We start from the raw sequence: 15664 nt of genomic DNA, 5'->3' as shown, positions 1-15664 counted from the left end.
TTATCCAGCACAGCAGCTGTCTACCTTGGTAGGAAGCACACTGGGCAATAGTTGACATGCAACAGATCCAGGGGTTGGTACCAGAGGGAGGCCTGCTCTGCTCAGTCAACATGCTACCTACACTTCTAGGTTAGTCAGGATCTAAGGGCCTCATTTACGAGGCCCTAGCGCTACTGGAGCGTAACGGAAAACACAGGGATGCACCATATTGTTTTTAATAAGGCGCATCCTAGTGTTTCTGAAGGCGGCAGCACCGCCAGTTTTGGCACAGCGCTGCACCACTTTTTAGTAAATGAGGCCCTAAATGTCAAGCTTGATGAATCGCCTCTCAGGTATTCAGAATGGAATCCATTTTAATTGAAGTATTTTTGACTATAGTTTTTGAACATGCTGCTTGTCTGTCTGAACATTTGTTGTAGTAGACTGTATTATGTTTTACCTAGCCAATCTTCTATTGCTGTACCTTGACACAAAATACAGAGTCTGGTTAATTTTAAAGGTTCCCTCATTTATAGAGGACTCTGTTTTATCTTGCATAATATCCAAGATATTTACTTGAATGTTATTCTTCTTCTATGCCTTTCAGATAGGGTTAAAAGGCATTTTTTTTAAAACAGCGTTTTGACACCATAAATGCACGCGCACACGTCATCCTTTAACTTTACATTAACCTAAAGCATACATTGTTTTCTGGCATTTTCTTCATTGGTGTTTTCTCATGCTCTTTTTGAGCATTTATGGCATGTGAGTTGAGTGCCTTCAGTTAATGCAGTCAGTAGTGCCAGTGCATGGTCTCTGGTGACATGCTTAGGGTGCTGTAGGCCCCACTGTAAGCCAGAAAAATGGGTTTTCTGAATCCCCCCTACGTTGGGTAGCAACAAACACCCATAATTGGGATGCAGTTGGGCCCTACACACCTGGGTTGTGGTACGGCTCCCCCTGTTATACCAGTGATAGCTTCACCCCTGACAGCACCCATCAGTAAAGTCCGGGTGCTGCTGTCTTGTTGGGCCCACAAGACAGGACTGTTTTGTATAATATGGCTACTGAGGAGCACAGTCATTCTTAGCAAGGACAGAGTTGTGCTGACTTAATTTGCTTAAACATCTCGTGGAGCTGCAGTGCCATGTGCACAGTGGCACCATATGCTAGGGTTCTAAAATAAACTGCAAGGTTCTCAGCTGGCTCAGTAGAAGAATATACTTATTTCTCCCTGCACCTACTGCATGGAGTCTAAATAGGCAGCGCGGGAGGAACGGCGCTCATGTACAGCAGGATCATTCGCAGTGAGAATAGGACGCTACTTCCACCCCCTTTAGGCTTGGGACTAAAAATTAGTGTCATCTGCAAACAATACTGGAAGGGGTAGGGAATCCCAATAAAACAGGATTTATATCCGTGGGTTTAGGCCACATAGCGAAAGCCACAAAAAGCTCGGATCTGCATCAACAAAACAGTCTTATTATTTTATTCATCTCTTTGAACATTGTTTAACCATATTTAAGTAAGAGAAGTGTTAATGTTTATAGACTGTGGTTTTCCTTAAAAAATATTTGCGTCTGGTGACTGTTATTTACTATCTAAAATGTTTTCACCAGCATTCCCAGCAGATAGTCTTTTAAAAGTCAAAGCAAACTTCCTTTTCCGAAAGATGGAACTTTGCAAAGAAAAGCAGAACAATGACTTTACAATATGGTTGCAATTTTTTATAACCTTTTTCAGTTCATTTGAGGCCTTTTTTGGTGCCTTTTTCTAGTATGGATGAGGCTAGTACTGCAAAAAGCTATAGATATATAACACTGAACCTTGGAGGGAGGTAGCAACTACAGCTTGTAAGCCTGGGGTTGACCTGTGCTTAAACCCACAAAGTTGTAGGTGGGATAGAAGATCTTCTCAGCGATTGGGTGTTTACTGACTATGGGCAATGCTCATTTAGCTTCACTTATTCACCTTGAAGGTCTCAAAAACTTGAGGATTCAGTCCATTTTGGGGTCACTTGATTTGTGAGTCTGTCTCATTGAGGTCACTCGATTTTCTAGTCAATCTCTTAGGACACTTTTACACTTTGGGAGTACTCACAATGTTCTCCACTTCGGGGTTGGCTTACTTTGGGAGATGGCCAGTGGAAATGAACTCTCTAATAGGGAGCAAAGCCAACAAATTATCTCAGAGGTATATTTCGAACTTAAATCTGTTTCTCTGCTTTTCATGTATGCCCTCCTCTTAACCATAACTAATTATTTCAACATTGGGGGAACACCAACGCTTGCACAAGTAATATATTTCTTATTTACTTGTCGCTACACATACTATTATATGCCAGTCGTTTCATTACTGGCATATTAAGTCTAACCAGATGACTACTGGTGGATCTGTTCATTCTTCACTCCTTTTTAAAATGAACATCTAAGCTTTTTAAAATTAAAATTGAATTGTTTGTTTCAATACCAATATTATCAGTGCCTTTCGTGTTGATGCTACACGTAGCAGTTCATTAGTACCCTTAAAAAAAGAACAGAACACAAGCACGTGAAACCAATACAGCGCAGTGGTGCTTTAAATAGCTGTCACTTGCCCTACACCCACCCATACAATTAACACAGCCTGAGGCAATTTCCAACTGTTGCTTCTAGCCATGATGGTTGTTAGCTGGAATTTATGACACTGATTATTTTCTAGTGCTGTTTCATAGACTAGTCTCAGACTGTAGCTTTTACTACGGATGCCCATAACGGGGTTGCATTGTGCGGTGAGGGACACTTGCCTGGCTGCTGCCTCTGCTGTGCCTTTTTGCCAGTATAAGGGGAGCTTTGAATTGTAGTTGTGCTTGGTTATTTGGGGCTGATCTAGCAATTGAGGCTTGAATAGGGCATTGTTTGGTGGGCTTGCATATGATTTCAGCTCCTGACATATCATTGTAGAAGTCTAATTGCTAAATGAATGGCAAGTAAAATAGGCTTCGATCTACCTGCTTTAGTTCTTTTTTTTGTTATATCATTTTACGGTTTAATTTTGCAGTTTTTTTTTTTTTTTATAACTTTCGTGATGTCTCTTCCTGTGATTTCATCGGGTCAAAGGTAATGTTACATCACTTCCTGCCACATTATGGGGGTCATGGTTATGTGCTGTCTTTTCCTTTGATTTCACCAAGGAGTTAAATGGTGTGATTTCACTTAGGCAACTCTTACAGTTTGGTGAATCGACAGCCATGTGTCTCCAACGAAAGCCATAAGATGGCTTCTCGTCCTTAATTCAATGCCCCCCTAGTTCCAGGTCTTCTGTTGCCTGGTTCCACTTTACAAATCAGTTGGTGTTATTATTGAACTAGTCTATGAATATTTACCACATCTGGTTGGAAATGAGTTACCTTGAACTGTTCTCCGGCCCATTAGCTGAGTTTTACTTGCTACTTATTGCATTTCATGGCAGGAAATTCTGCTCCGCCGAATGACATCAGGGGCTGTACTACAAACTGTGCCCGGGGGTGCAGTGGGCTTTTGCACCACTCTGCACGTTCCCGGGGCACTTTGGCATTAGAGAAGGGGCCACAGACGCTTGTGCAGCCCCTTCTGTAATACAGAGAGCACTGGTGCACATTTAGTGGCAGCATCAGAGGGTGATCCCTCATATGCATGGGTGCATGGTCTCATTCAAACGATGGAATCTTTTGGCGCTGCGCCTGGGTTGTATTATAGACCCAGGTGCAAAGGTAAAGAAGCCCTCAGAAGGCGCACTGACAGTGTGCCACAAAAAGATGGCAGACTGTCAGTGCACCCACTGGTGTCAGCCCTCTGGAGGGGATGAAGGGGGGCCTATGGAACTCCTTCACATCCCATTCTAGGCGGTGCAGTCACTCACTCCACCCGCCTGCAAGGAGATCTCTCACCCCCCCTGAAAAGTGCAGGCGGGTTGCAGCCTGCACAGTGAAACACAAAGTGGCTGCTTCAAAGGTACTCCATATTTTACTTAAAAGCAGTGCCCCCAGGACAGCACAAGTTCGCAGCTGCCCTGGGCGCAGTGCGTTCATTGTAATACTGTGCCCTCTCCTTGCTTGCGCAAAGGTGCACCTTTTTAAAAGTGTGCCCACCACAAGCAAGGTAATGTGCTGCATTGTATGATATGACCCAACGTGCGTAAAAACTAAAGACTAGTCAAGAAGCATACTTTGGTTTGATGTGGTAATAATGGGACCATAGCAGTTATGCTGAACATTTACCTTTAGTTTTACACTTCAAATCTGCTATTCTTTTTTAGTGTTGAGCATGCAAGCGTTCTGGCTGCTGTTGTAATCTCTCTGTGGGGTTTTAGTCACACCCATCAGTTTGGTTGGTTTGTGGGCTTGCCTTTTAAAATTCGCTTTATTTCTTTAGTAAAAGGCATGCATACGTCATGCCTTTCCAGTGTTTAAACCTCCTCGAGAGCACCAGTAAACTACTGAAAACGTACGAGGCTCAGTGTTTTTCGCATGGCTTCTGGACTACTTTTTCTTTTTATTTCCTACGCAGCGTGATCTTGCTGGGCAGTAGTCAAGTGCTTTGAATGACACTGACCCCGTTATATGGATAATTGCAGTTTTGCCGGTTACATGAATAATTACGCTTTTGCCAATACGTTTGCGTCAGAGCGAACTTCTGTTTCCTTTTGTGTATCTCCTTCACACTCATGGTGGCCGTCTGCTCGCTTATGTGAAACTGTTTTACTTTTCATCTTAAGTTTATGCGGCAAGAAAGGTCCGGTTAGGAGTTTACAACGCTAATAGCTATTACTCGAGCAAATGTGATACTCATTGCATTGCAAATGCTTATTGTAGTATTTGTAACCAAAATGACTAATGCCGGCTCCCATGCTAACAGTAGAGTTGTCCGACGCATGCCACAACCCAGTCCCAGTCCAGGGTCTGTGAGAAGCAGGAGCATTGAGAAACAAGCTGCAACAACATCTCCATAAAACAATCCGGCTCGTTTAGATGGAATACCACAGTGCTGAGATGTGGATCTCTTTGCAGTGTTGGGATACACTCATCCACACATACATAACGTCTCACTCCTTTTCTTTAAATACTTTTATGGTTTTTAGAAAAAACGTTTTCGTGCAAGAGGGTCATGATATCGTTAAAAATTGTTTACACACCGCAACGCTTTTATTGGCTTATTTTTCCTGCGTAGATGATATGATTGAAAAATGCAAATCCCGTATGACTTGTAAATTGTCTGTTCTTGGGTCGAGGGTGTGAAAAACTCACAAGTGTAATCTGCATTTTGTTACCTTTCCATGCCGCAGGACCTGGAAGCCAGGGTAAGTCCCCCATGTTTGGCTGCACTCCCACACCCTTAGCTTTCCTGCTATTGGCGCTGGTATCTCTGTGACTTTGGTTCTTAAGAAAACATCTCGTGGCACAAAGTTTTGCTTGGTTAAATGACTTAGCAGCGCGTTTTACCCCCGCCAGCCGCACTGCAGAGTCCCCGTGCTGTCGGCTGCTCCTACTGACTGCTTTGTGTTGACAACTCGTTTCAGGCGAAGCAGCTGGAGGAGAAGGAGCGCCAGCTGAAGAAGCAGGACGAGTACTACAAGGAGCAGCTGGCGAGACTGGAGGAGAGAGTAAGAGGCCTTTCCGCTTTACTGTTATGATGGGATTAGTTCACTTTAACGGCGCCGCGCACAGCTGGCGGTGTGTAAAGTTTGACAATGGCTGATACCTGTTGATTAATACAGACACACGACGACACCCACAGCCAGCAGTGCGTGCTACACCGGAGACGTTTCAAGTCCTGGTCAAAATGGGCCCGGGCCCAGGTCCCCAGCCTTTCTGGGGGGCACTGATAGAGACACCTCTGTTCTGCCGAGAGTCTTGCCCTGATGACCGTGAGGAATTCTTAAACAGATTGTTTAAAATACCGTTTTCCTTTAGTTTATTTTTAATGTGGGAGATGTATAGGAATCTATAGGGGACCTTGTGCAGAGAAGTGTTTTTTTTTTTGTTTTGTTTTTTAACATCAAGCAGCATCCATAAACAAGTTTCCTTTAGATCACAAGAGGACCTCACATATGAAAAATGGGCGGCGGACACAAAGATTATTTGCAATATCAGTGAGCTGCTGCTGTTTGGTAATATTGAAAACACATGTCCTTATCCTTAAATATTAAATGTAAACATTTAGAATTTGGACCAGTGCAGCTGTGCACTGTCAGTGGCCTGGCCAAAGAGGACATGAAAGAGTTGAAGCTGGATCATAATACGACAGTGTGTGTGTGTGTGTGTGTCTCTGTATAAGCATGTGTGTGAATGAAAGTAAGTGAGAGTCAGTGACAGGTAGTGAGTGAGATTTTGTGAAATTGAGGCCCAAATTTACTATTTTTTGATGCAAAGGCAACACTGCTACGATGATACTGTGCTGTTGTACGTCAAAGGGAGAGAAAAAATGCATCATTTCTACTGAGACATGGTGCATTATTCCTCTCCTTGTGCTCTTGTACACTTTTGGCAGCAATGCGCCAACACACACACACCCTTATACCATAGTGCAAGGGTGTGTGCACCCTCTGAAACATAGGGTTTGAAGTGGAAGGGGTACATTCCAGTACAAAAAGTATGCTTTGGTTTTTTTCACTTTGTATGTGTGCGTTACAATGCAGCACACATGCAAAGTTGGAAAATGAGGAGAAATAAAAACAATTCTGCTAGTTATGCCTACTTCAAGCAATCATAAGGTTTTGGTGCAAATTCCTCTCTATGAAGGTTTGTAGATAGGAATTTGCATCAGAATGCCCATCCACCATCGATGGAACAGCCACTTGATGCAAAATAACGCAGTGCATAGCACAACCAGGATTTGCGTTGCATAGTAAATCCCACTCTAACACTTTTCACCTGGTGTGCGTCACAAAAGGGATGCATACACGGTGCAAAGCGTTAGTAAATCTGGGCCTTAGTGTCAGTAAGTTTGAAGGAGATTGAGTAAATAAAAATGAATGAGATTAAATAAGAATGAGTGTACTTGGAGATGTAAGAGAATGTGAATGTGATGTTGGGGTCATGTAACGTATCTTTCTGATAAAAATCTGGGTCAAGGGTCATACAATGTCACTTCCTATGATGACATTAATGTCAGAGTGTGTGATTTCACTTCCGCTACTCCTGGCATTTTGGTGAATCGGCGTCCTTGGACCATACTAATGGCAGAGGGTGCTCTATATATGTTCAAGCAGGATAACATACCCTGTGGGCTTTATTTTTGCCCCACCTGCTCTATAACCTCTTTCCCACATAAAATAAATAAGTGTTTTTAGAAAAATGCTTAAAATGCAGCCATGGAGACACTTCGCTTACCCCAAAGCCGAGTCCTGCAGAGCTCTGTCTTCTTTATGGAAATGATTTGTCAGTTATGATAGCCCTGAATTAATGCTGATATAAATGTATAAAATATGAAGCATTATGGATGTTCGGACCTGGAAATCCTTTACAGCAAACTCAATTTCCATACCCGGGGCACTGCTTGAAAAAAATACATAATGAATAATAATGCGTTGCCTGTGTTCACAAAAATATTCTATGCATTTATTATTTTTCCTGTTCTTCCGACACTGTCTCTGTTTGGGGCTGACTTATTTGCAAAGTGTCAAAATTGACAACTAGCACATTAGTGCATGGCTTTTCAAGACATGGTGTGTGATGTTGTGTATCATAATCCTGCCTGCAGGGTTTTGTGGACACATGGGTAATGAAGAATAACACTTCTTGCTTTCAGAACAAAAGGTTTAGTTGATTTTATATCCTACCTTCTCCACAGTTTCAGTTAATATGAACTAACTCCACTCGAGGCATCAATGCATTCTACTGAAGGGGAAGTAAATATGACAACGAAAGAACATAGAAGCAAAACTTGTTTTGGAAAAGTATTGCACAGATGCCCTCAACACACCAGACAATTTAAATATGTGGTAAAGAGTGGTTCTGAGTACCACGATTAAAGAGACACGCCAGAGCAACAGAAGCAGAACCATTGTGTGCGGGAGTCTGACTAATTCCAAAGACACACTAGGTATATTTTCTGCATATAAGAAAGTCGACAGCTTTTTGCTCCTAAAGGCCACCAGTGGTGCATCACACATGCAACCATAATCTAATAAGGAGTATAACATATTGTGAGGATTTATTTATTTGTTGGTATGAGAGAAGTCCTGTGTGCCTAAATTTGCAAATGAGCTGTTAGATGATGGTACCTTGTTTGCACTCAAGCTGGACTATATTCTGGATCCACATGAAACTCTGCTTAGAAGTAGCGCCTGGAAGAAAGCAGTGAAGACAAACAAGGCAGTCTCTGGATCGTTTGGGAATTGAAGTCAGCTTGGAGGTCAATTGGCGATCATATAAACACTTTTAAACTCCAGCTTTGGCTGTGCTTATAGATGGAGGGTGGAGTAGAACATTGTTCATGGATGGGTTGGATGATGTGAGCATTGGAAGAGGCCAAGTCTCATTAATAAGAAGATGACCTAGTTCACCTCATGACAGCTATCTGAAGGGAGAGTTTTTCCTCCGAGTCTTATCAGAATTGTGCTCCTGCAACATTTGAAAATGCATGCAGTCACTTCACTAAGTTGAAGTTTGAATTTTGAAAGTTCCTTCATCCCATTCAGAAAGTTTTTAAACACCTTCTAAGCATCCCTCCGGCTCCAGATTTTCGTTTTGGTGCCACATAGAGGTGGACAGGTAGTTTATCTCTTATCATATATGGTATGATATGGTATCAGTTTATTTAATTACACACAACCCTTCTGCACTATATTATGAGGAACATTTTTATTTGTTTGTAATTACAGAACTAGGACACACATGTCAGGAGCAGAAACAGCTACTTAATTAAAGCAAGGTGCTAGTTCTATTGGCCATGTGAATTAGGCATTGCTTTCTGTAGAGGATGCCTAGTGTGAATCACCCCAGTTCACAATCCTAGGTCAAGTATACTGTGTAGTGCTGTTAGTATTTGCAGGAGTCCAATCATTTTCGTGTGTTTGTGTGTCCGCCCCACAGTACCTCCATATGTCCTGCTCATAATTTTTAACATTTTCCCCCATTCATTGAGATAGTGACAAGTGGTTACCCATCTTTAGTTTGTTTTTTTTGCCTTTTTTTAGGACCCGTGAAAATGTGACACATTCTCACTCCAAGTATTCCATTGTTTTTCTGCACAACGAAAACTATGTGGCCTAACAACACGTTATTTGGAACAAGTATGTTAATAAATAGTCACACATTGATAACTACATCCCAAACGTCAAATTTGTTATATCTTGTAAAGTGCCACCCAAGTTGTGCTAATCCTAAAACCTTTCAATGTTGAGCCCCAAAGTATATTTGGTTAAACTCTTCTAAGGGATGTAACATGCTAAAATGGTCAGATATACATGTTAAATATGCCTGGAATAGCAAAATGAATGATAAGGACTATATGATTTGGCACAAACCAGTGAAAGTAAAATAAATGTATTGCGCATGTTCCTCCCACCATTCTACTCATATTCACTGCTACGGCACAGGCAGCAGCACTGCAAGCTTCCCTGGCAAACAGACAACAGGATAGTCGTGCAGTTTACTTATCATACTTCTGCACAGCGCTGCTTTTGAGTTGTGCTTAGGAAGTTGAAATGCTAGTAGGTAATAACTTTTACCCTTCATAGCTGTGAAATAAACATTTTGAATTGGGTGTTCATGCTAGTGGCACTTTGCAAGAGCCTTTTATAACATTTTTGAAACATATTTCTTTATAAGGCTTATCAAACATCAATATAACAACCAAAGACCAATCAACCTTACTTTACACATACTTGGTCATACAAATGAACAGATATCCTAGCTTGCACTGTCCTGTGTCAGTACCAGTGACAAATCTACCTTTGGGAGTTTCGTGCCTCCCTACATTCAATATCTCCGTGTCGAGCAGCAGTGACCATTATACATCTGTCCTACGAGTACCATAAGAGTAGGACTCTCCACATGAACTAGTCTCCTGATTTACATTTTCTAGTCTGTCCGCACCTCCTACATGCATCAGAACTCTGCTCCAGCCCATTCCACCACGCCCCACTCCCAGGATGCCACAGACAGGGCGTGGGGAGGCATCCAGTGTATTCCTGCTCTGTGTTTGCCCAGCAGCAGGACCAAAACTCAAACCGTTAGTGTTTTTTTAGATGTTTTGGATTAGAGTTGCCTCTAATAAACAATGCTGAATTCCCTTATGTAACCTGATTGTCATCACTTCTCGCACTATCTGTACCTCCTCCTCCCACCAATAACCAATGAGGATCCTGTAAGTCCATGTCTTTTTCTATGACATTTTCATCATCTACACCACATCTGGGGCAGGCAGAGGATCTAGTAATGTAAATAGTGTGTCGACGTGATGGGGTGAAATTCATATGCTGTTAAAAAAAAAAAAAAAATGGAAGTGCAGCAGCTTGAACCTGGCATTACCGGAAATGTTTTGAATCAAGAAACAGGCGCCCTCCCATTCCATATGAGATGAGCTCCAGCAAGTCGCTGCCCTGCTTGCTGCGGGCTCGTAACACAGTTTGTTTCCTATTGGTTTTTCAGGGCCTTGTACAGGCGGGACACCAAGTTTTGGCGAGGGGGGCCCACTAACGGGACCACTAGGGTAAAGGATGATCTGGGTGCGTCTGGGAAGTCCGTCCATATCTCCTGGAAACTGTTTCCTCTTACCCTGCTCTATGTCGACATGTTTGAGCCCACTTGTAATGCCCTCATAGTATCCGGGGGTTTCGTCAGGACTGATATTAGTGCCCCTCTGTCTGTTCGTCTCTGACTGCTAGGACTAGCATAAAAGAACACAGAGTCTCCTACGAAAACACAGGACATACGATAGAAATCAAAAAAAGTAGTGCCTGCCCTTGGAGCATATACTAATGGCTGTTGCGTTAGAGGAAATGAGATCCTAAATGATTGGTGTCTCAAACATAAAACGCAAGTGTTGGTATACAGAGCCACATGTGCTGGACAAACAAATACACTGCACACTAGCAAACAATCTGATGCAAAGGTGTTGACCTTCATGACTGCATACACAGAGTGCACATACTGGGTGACTCACTGCACATCAATGCAAACACTGCAAGCGGAACGTGCCATACCATGAAGGTACACCAGGTATTATTTGTTGGTACCTCTGAAAAGGACAGGTCAGAGCGCTTGCCCCCTATAGCCACACCATCATGAAGTTTGTGGAAAAAAAATAGCATATCATTTCTGTGGGCCAGCGGTCCCTTGTTTTTCCTTTGGTAAATTGTCTCGTATTTCACTTACCACTCCAAGGGTATAGTGTCCCTATTACACCTACTGGTGATCTGCTCTGTCCCACCTGTGATGGATTGGCAACATGGGGCTGATTTCCCCGTACTGCCCTTCAGTTCTTAGTGTGTCCCCACACAAGCGTGTGTGTGTACGTGTACACGGCAAAGAATGTGTAGAGATGTATGAGCGGTGTAGTTCTCCCACCTCCTATTAAACACGCCCCTATATTTATTAATGCTCCGTTGACTCCCAAACAATGTCATGGGTAATTCTGAGAAAAATGCCCTTTGTTATGTACATTTAGTAGTCATAATTGGCAAACATAATGCACCAGGTGATCGATATTATACTCTGTCAGTGAAACTCAAAGTACGGCCCGGGGGTCGCATGCGGCCCTCCTGACCTTTACCTGCGGCCCGTGGTCAACAGCATTACTTGGCTGCAGTTTTCTCCACTCAGCACTAACATCCAAGAGTTGTCAAACAGTCAAGTATTTATTTAAAAGGTAATTGAAGTTAAAGAAGGAAGTAACTATGGTGTCCTGGGCCAGTTAACTCTAGGAACACCTTAAGTTTTAAAGACATCTTGAGGCCTGTAAAAATATGGTAAAATCTTTTCAGAGTTCAAAAAGTGTTTTAATTTAATACACCAGATTGTGCACTGAGAGAGTATTTTTTTTAAAGTGATAGTTTTTAAACATGAATTTAGAAACATTAATTCTTCCCCCAACCCTCACAGCAATGCCAATAGTGAACTAAGAGGCAAGTCAGTTGTTATGTGCACTATGAGGGTGGCGTGGGTCTTTCTTATAAATGAACAGCATTACAGTTTAGTAAATCATACACAGGAAAAGGTTTTGTACAGTGCACACAATGAAGCCCTATATTTCTAGGTTCTCTTATATGTGATAGTGAAGAAAAGGGAGGGAAAGTGAACTAGATCAATTGCCTAGGACCAAACAATTTGGATAAGTGAGGAAGCTTGGATTAATCCCATGTTTTTTGGTTTCACATAGCGCAATTCAGTCACTCGATGTATATACTTCGCTTCCCATACACCCACCTTACCGCCAACCCTCATCCCAAAACCCATGACCGCAGCCCTGCTGACATCAGTGTGGCCCTCGGTCACATCACAGGCCAAACGTTTTGGCCCCTGGGAAAATGTTTGTGAGTACCCATGCTCTATGTAATAATCCTTCCGTACTGTGTTTTGTAATGATCTTTGGTTCACATAAAGCCTCAGGTCTTTCCTCTTCTTCCAGCATTGTACCTGGTTTCTGGCCCTTGCCCATTTGGACCAGCCATTCAACTGAGCCGTACACTATTTCAGACCTTCGACATTTCGTTCTGGGTTCACCTGTATACATGGGCTCACTCTACTCCTCCATGACCTCAACTAATTCTAGGGCTCATATACATACGGAATCCTTATGATGATCCCTTCCTTTAAAGGGATCGAAATGCTGTTGACTAATTAGACAAACTTGTTTAAATTGTGTTTATTTTTGGTTTCCGGGGCCCCTACTACTAAAGTACTGTGATGCACAATTATTTCTGCATTTCCCATGTGTGTCACTTTTTCGAGCTACGAGCACATATACACATTTTTTTTTTCAATCAAAACTATGATTATATGAATTCTGTGATGGTTTTGTTATTGAGGACTATTATCTATTTTTACCTATTTTTTAATCTATGCACATCTGTCGTTACAGCTTTCAACCCTTTAAACTCTTTCTCATTCCACTTACAGCTGCAAGCTCGGTCAGTGAAATCCATGCGCTGTCAGTGCAATTACCACATACCTGCTCCTTTCCAGGACTCTGCTATAATGTTTGGTGAATGTGGTGGCTCCTTTCTACATAGGGTAGTCCTTCGCATTGCCTGCTTTTTTCTTCTGCCCTATCTCTCTAGGGTGGAGGAGAGGCTGCGCCAGTTGCAACCTAGGAGAGCCCTTAACTTTTATACCCGTGGGACTAAGGAGCACCAAAAGCATAACCCACTTTCTCTGGGTTTCTCACGTGTTAAGAAGAGAAGCACCGTCAGAAGCATACCTTACCCAGATTGCTCATTCTTTGCATAAAAATCTGCCAAAAAGGATCCTCCTGAGGGTCTTAGGTCTCATTCTACCAGAGCCAAGGCTGCCACTCTGGCCTTGGCCAGGGGTGTTTCGGAGATGAACATCTGCCAGGAGGCTACAGTGTGTCCTCTTACACCTTTAGAGGACATTAATGTCTTGATAGCTTGATGGAGTGGTCAGCAGAAAGGGCCATTTTGCACGCTTGGTCCTGCAGATTTCCCTGGTGCAAAGTCCACTCCTCAGATCATCCACCTTTTAGGAGTAATGTGTTGGTGAGAAATCTGCTGTATCCTTCAGAAGAACAATTAGATTAACTTTGTTAACACTTTTGTCTGCTGCATACTCTCTCTAACAGCAGATTCCTCACTTCCAGTCCTCATCCCGTTCTGTTGTGTGGACTTCTAGGTTTTAATCAGTTCCATGTTGAATTCTGCATATTGTCACTGTTGTCAATCTGTTTTGATGCTACATGTGTAAGGGTGCAGAGCGTTTTGTTGTAAACTGATATCTGCATGGAGGAGTGGTGCATGTATCTGGCTTTGCACTGTCATTTCACGAGGAGAGATATATGCTGAGGAGTCTGGTAACATCACGTATCAGCATACAGGAGCAATTGCTGGAATAGTTTGTAGATCAATTCTGGTGTTTGGATGAAATCAATTCAAAATGTGAGGAGTCTTGGGGCTAGCTCTGGTGAAATAGCGAAGTTCATTTGGACCTTAGTCCTTTATACCAAAATGTTATACATAAATGCAACGACTATATACACTCAATATATTTATACCAAAAATTGTCCATTATAATACAATACTATATAAAAATAAATATTATTGATGTTAACAAGTAAAAATCTACGTTCTGCTGAATGAAAAGAAATAAATATTTACAAAATACACTTATAATTACACCCAAATACACAAAAGAAAAACTAACGTTAGAACGCTTGCCCCCTACTTTTTCCACTTGCTTACAGCTCCTGCAAATCTACCTATAGCACAGGCGACATCTAAAAATTGAATATGGAGTAAGATTTTTATAGCTTCTGACCTCGTTCTTATGCCATATTTATTTAACCCCTTCGCTGCCAGGCCTTTTTCCCCTCCTGTGCCAGCACTTTTTTTGGCTATTTGGGGTAGTTCGTGCTTAAGCCCTCAGAACCTTTTATCCACATAAGCTACCCACTCCAAATTTGCGTCCTTTTTTTCCAACATCCTAAGGATTCTAGAGGTACCCAGAGTTTGTGGGTTCCCCCGAAGTAGACCAAGAAATTAACCAAAATACAGCTAAAATTTTGTTTTTTAAAAACAAAATGGAAAAAAAGTGCTGCAAAAGAAAGCATGCATTTTTCTTCCCTGAAAATGGCATCAACAAATGGTTTGTGGTGCTAAAATCACCATCTTCCCAGCTTTCAGAAACAGACAGACTTGAATCGGAAAACCACATTTTCCAACACAATTTTGGCATTTTACTTGGAAATACCCCATTTTTACCATTTTGTGTGCTTTCAGCCTCCTTCCAGTTAGTGACAGAAATGGGTGTGAAACCAGTGCAGGATCCCGGACATCAAAACATTTTTGAAAAGTAGACAAAATTCTGAATTCAGCAAGGGGCCATTGTGTAGATCCTTCAATTGAAATTGAGTTGAAAAAAACCCAGTTCTGTCCACGTTTCTTCTTTAACTTTTTTCAGCTATGGCAGATTTTTGAAAGCAATATAGCATTACGTCTGCTGGACTCTTCTGGTTGCAGAGATATACAGGGCTTGTAGGTTCATCAAGAACCCTTATTACCCAGAGAAATATAAAGAGTGAAAAATAGGTGTGAAGGAAACCTTTGTATTTCCAAAATGGGCACAAGATAAGGTGTTGAGAAGCAGTGGTTATTTGCACATCTCTGAATTCTTAAGTCCCCAAACTAGCATTTGAATTACAGGGCATTTCTCATATAGACTGCTTCTTTACACACTGTCTTACATTTGGAAGGAAAAATGTAGAGAAAGACCAGGGCCAATAACACTTGTTCTTCTATTCTGTGTTCCCCCGGGTCTCCCGATTAAAAATGGTACCTCACTTGTGTGGGTATGTGTTGTGTTGGGATGTACTGTATCGTGGGTTGGAATGCACGAGGGGGTGGAATGTACGGGAGTCATGGGAACACCACGAGAGGGAGGTGGAACGCTGTGGTAACGGGAGGGGAGACGGTTGAGAAGGGCAGAGAAGGAATGACTTGTTCTTGCTTACGGCTTGCTAATAAAAGGAAAATACCACTTACGAAGTTG

General features: G+C 42.2%; 1 protein-coding gene across 2 annotated transcripts in view; it reads left to right on the top strand.

Moving 5' to 3' along the window:
• Positions 1–15664, top strand: part of CHCHD3 (coiled-coil-helix-coiled-coil-helix domain containing 3) — an 801596-nt gene that overhangs the window by 491073 nt on the left and 294859 nt on the right. For both annotated transcript variants that reach the window (XM_069229315.1, XM_069229314.1), the window contains one exon: positions 5515–5598. In XM_069229315.1, coding sequence (XP_069085416.1) covers positions 5515–5598 — 84 coding nt within the window. The remainder of the gene's footprint in view (positions 1–5514; positions 5599–15664) is intronic.

This window comes from Pleurodeles waltl, chromosome 4_1 (assembly GCF_031143425.1).
Source record: "Pleurodeles waltl isolate 20211129_DDA chromosome 4_1, aPleWal1.hap1.20221129, whole genome shotgun sequence".
Taxonomy (NCBI): domain Eukaryota; kingdom Metazoa; phylum Chordata; class Amphibia; order Caudata; family Salamandridae; genus Pleurodeles; species Pleurodeles waltl.
Note: the sequence above shows the minus strand (reverse complement) of the source record. Positions and strands in the feature narration are given on the sequence as shown.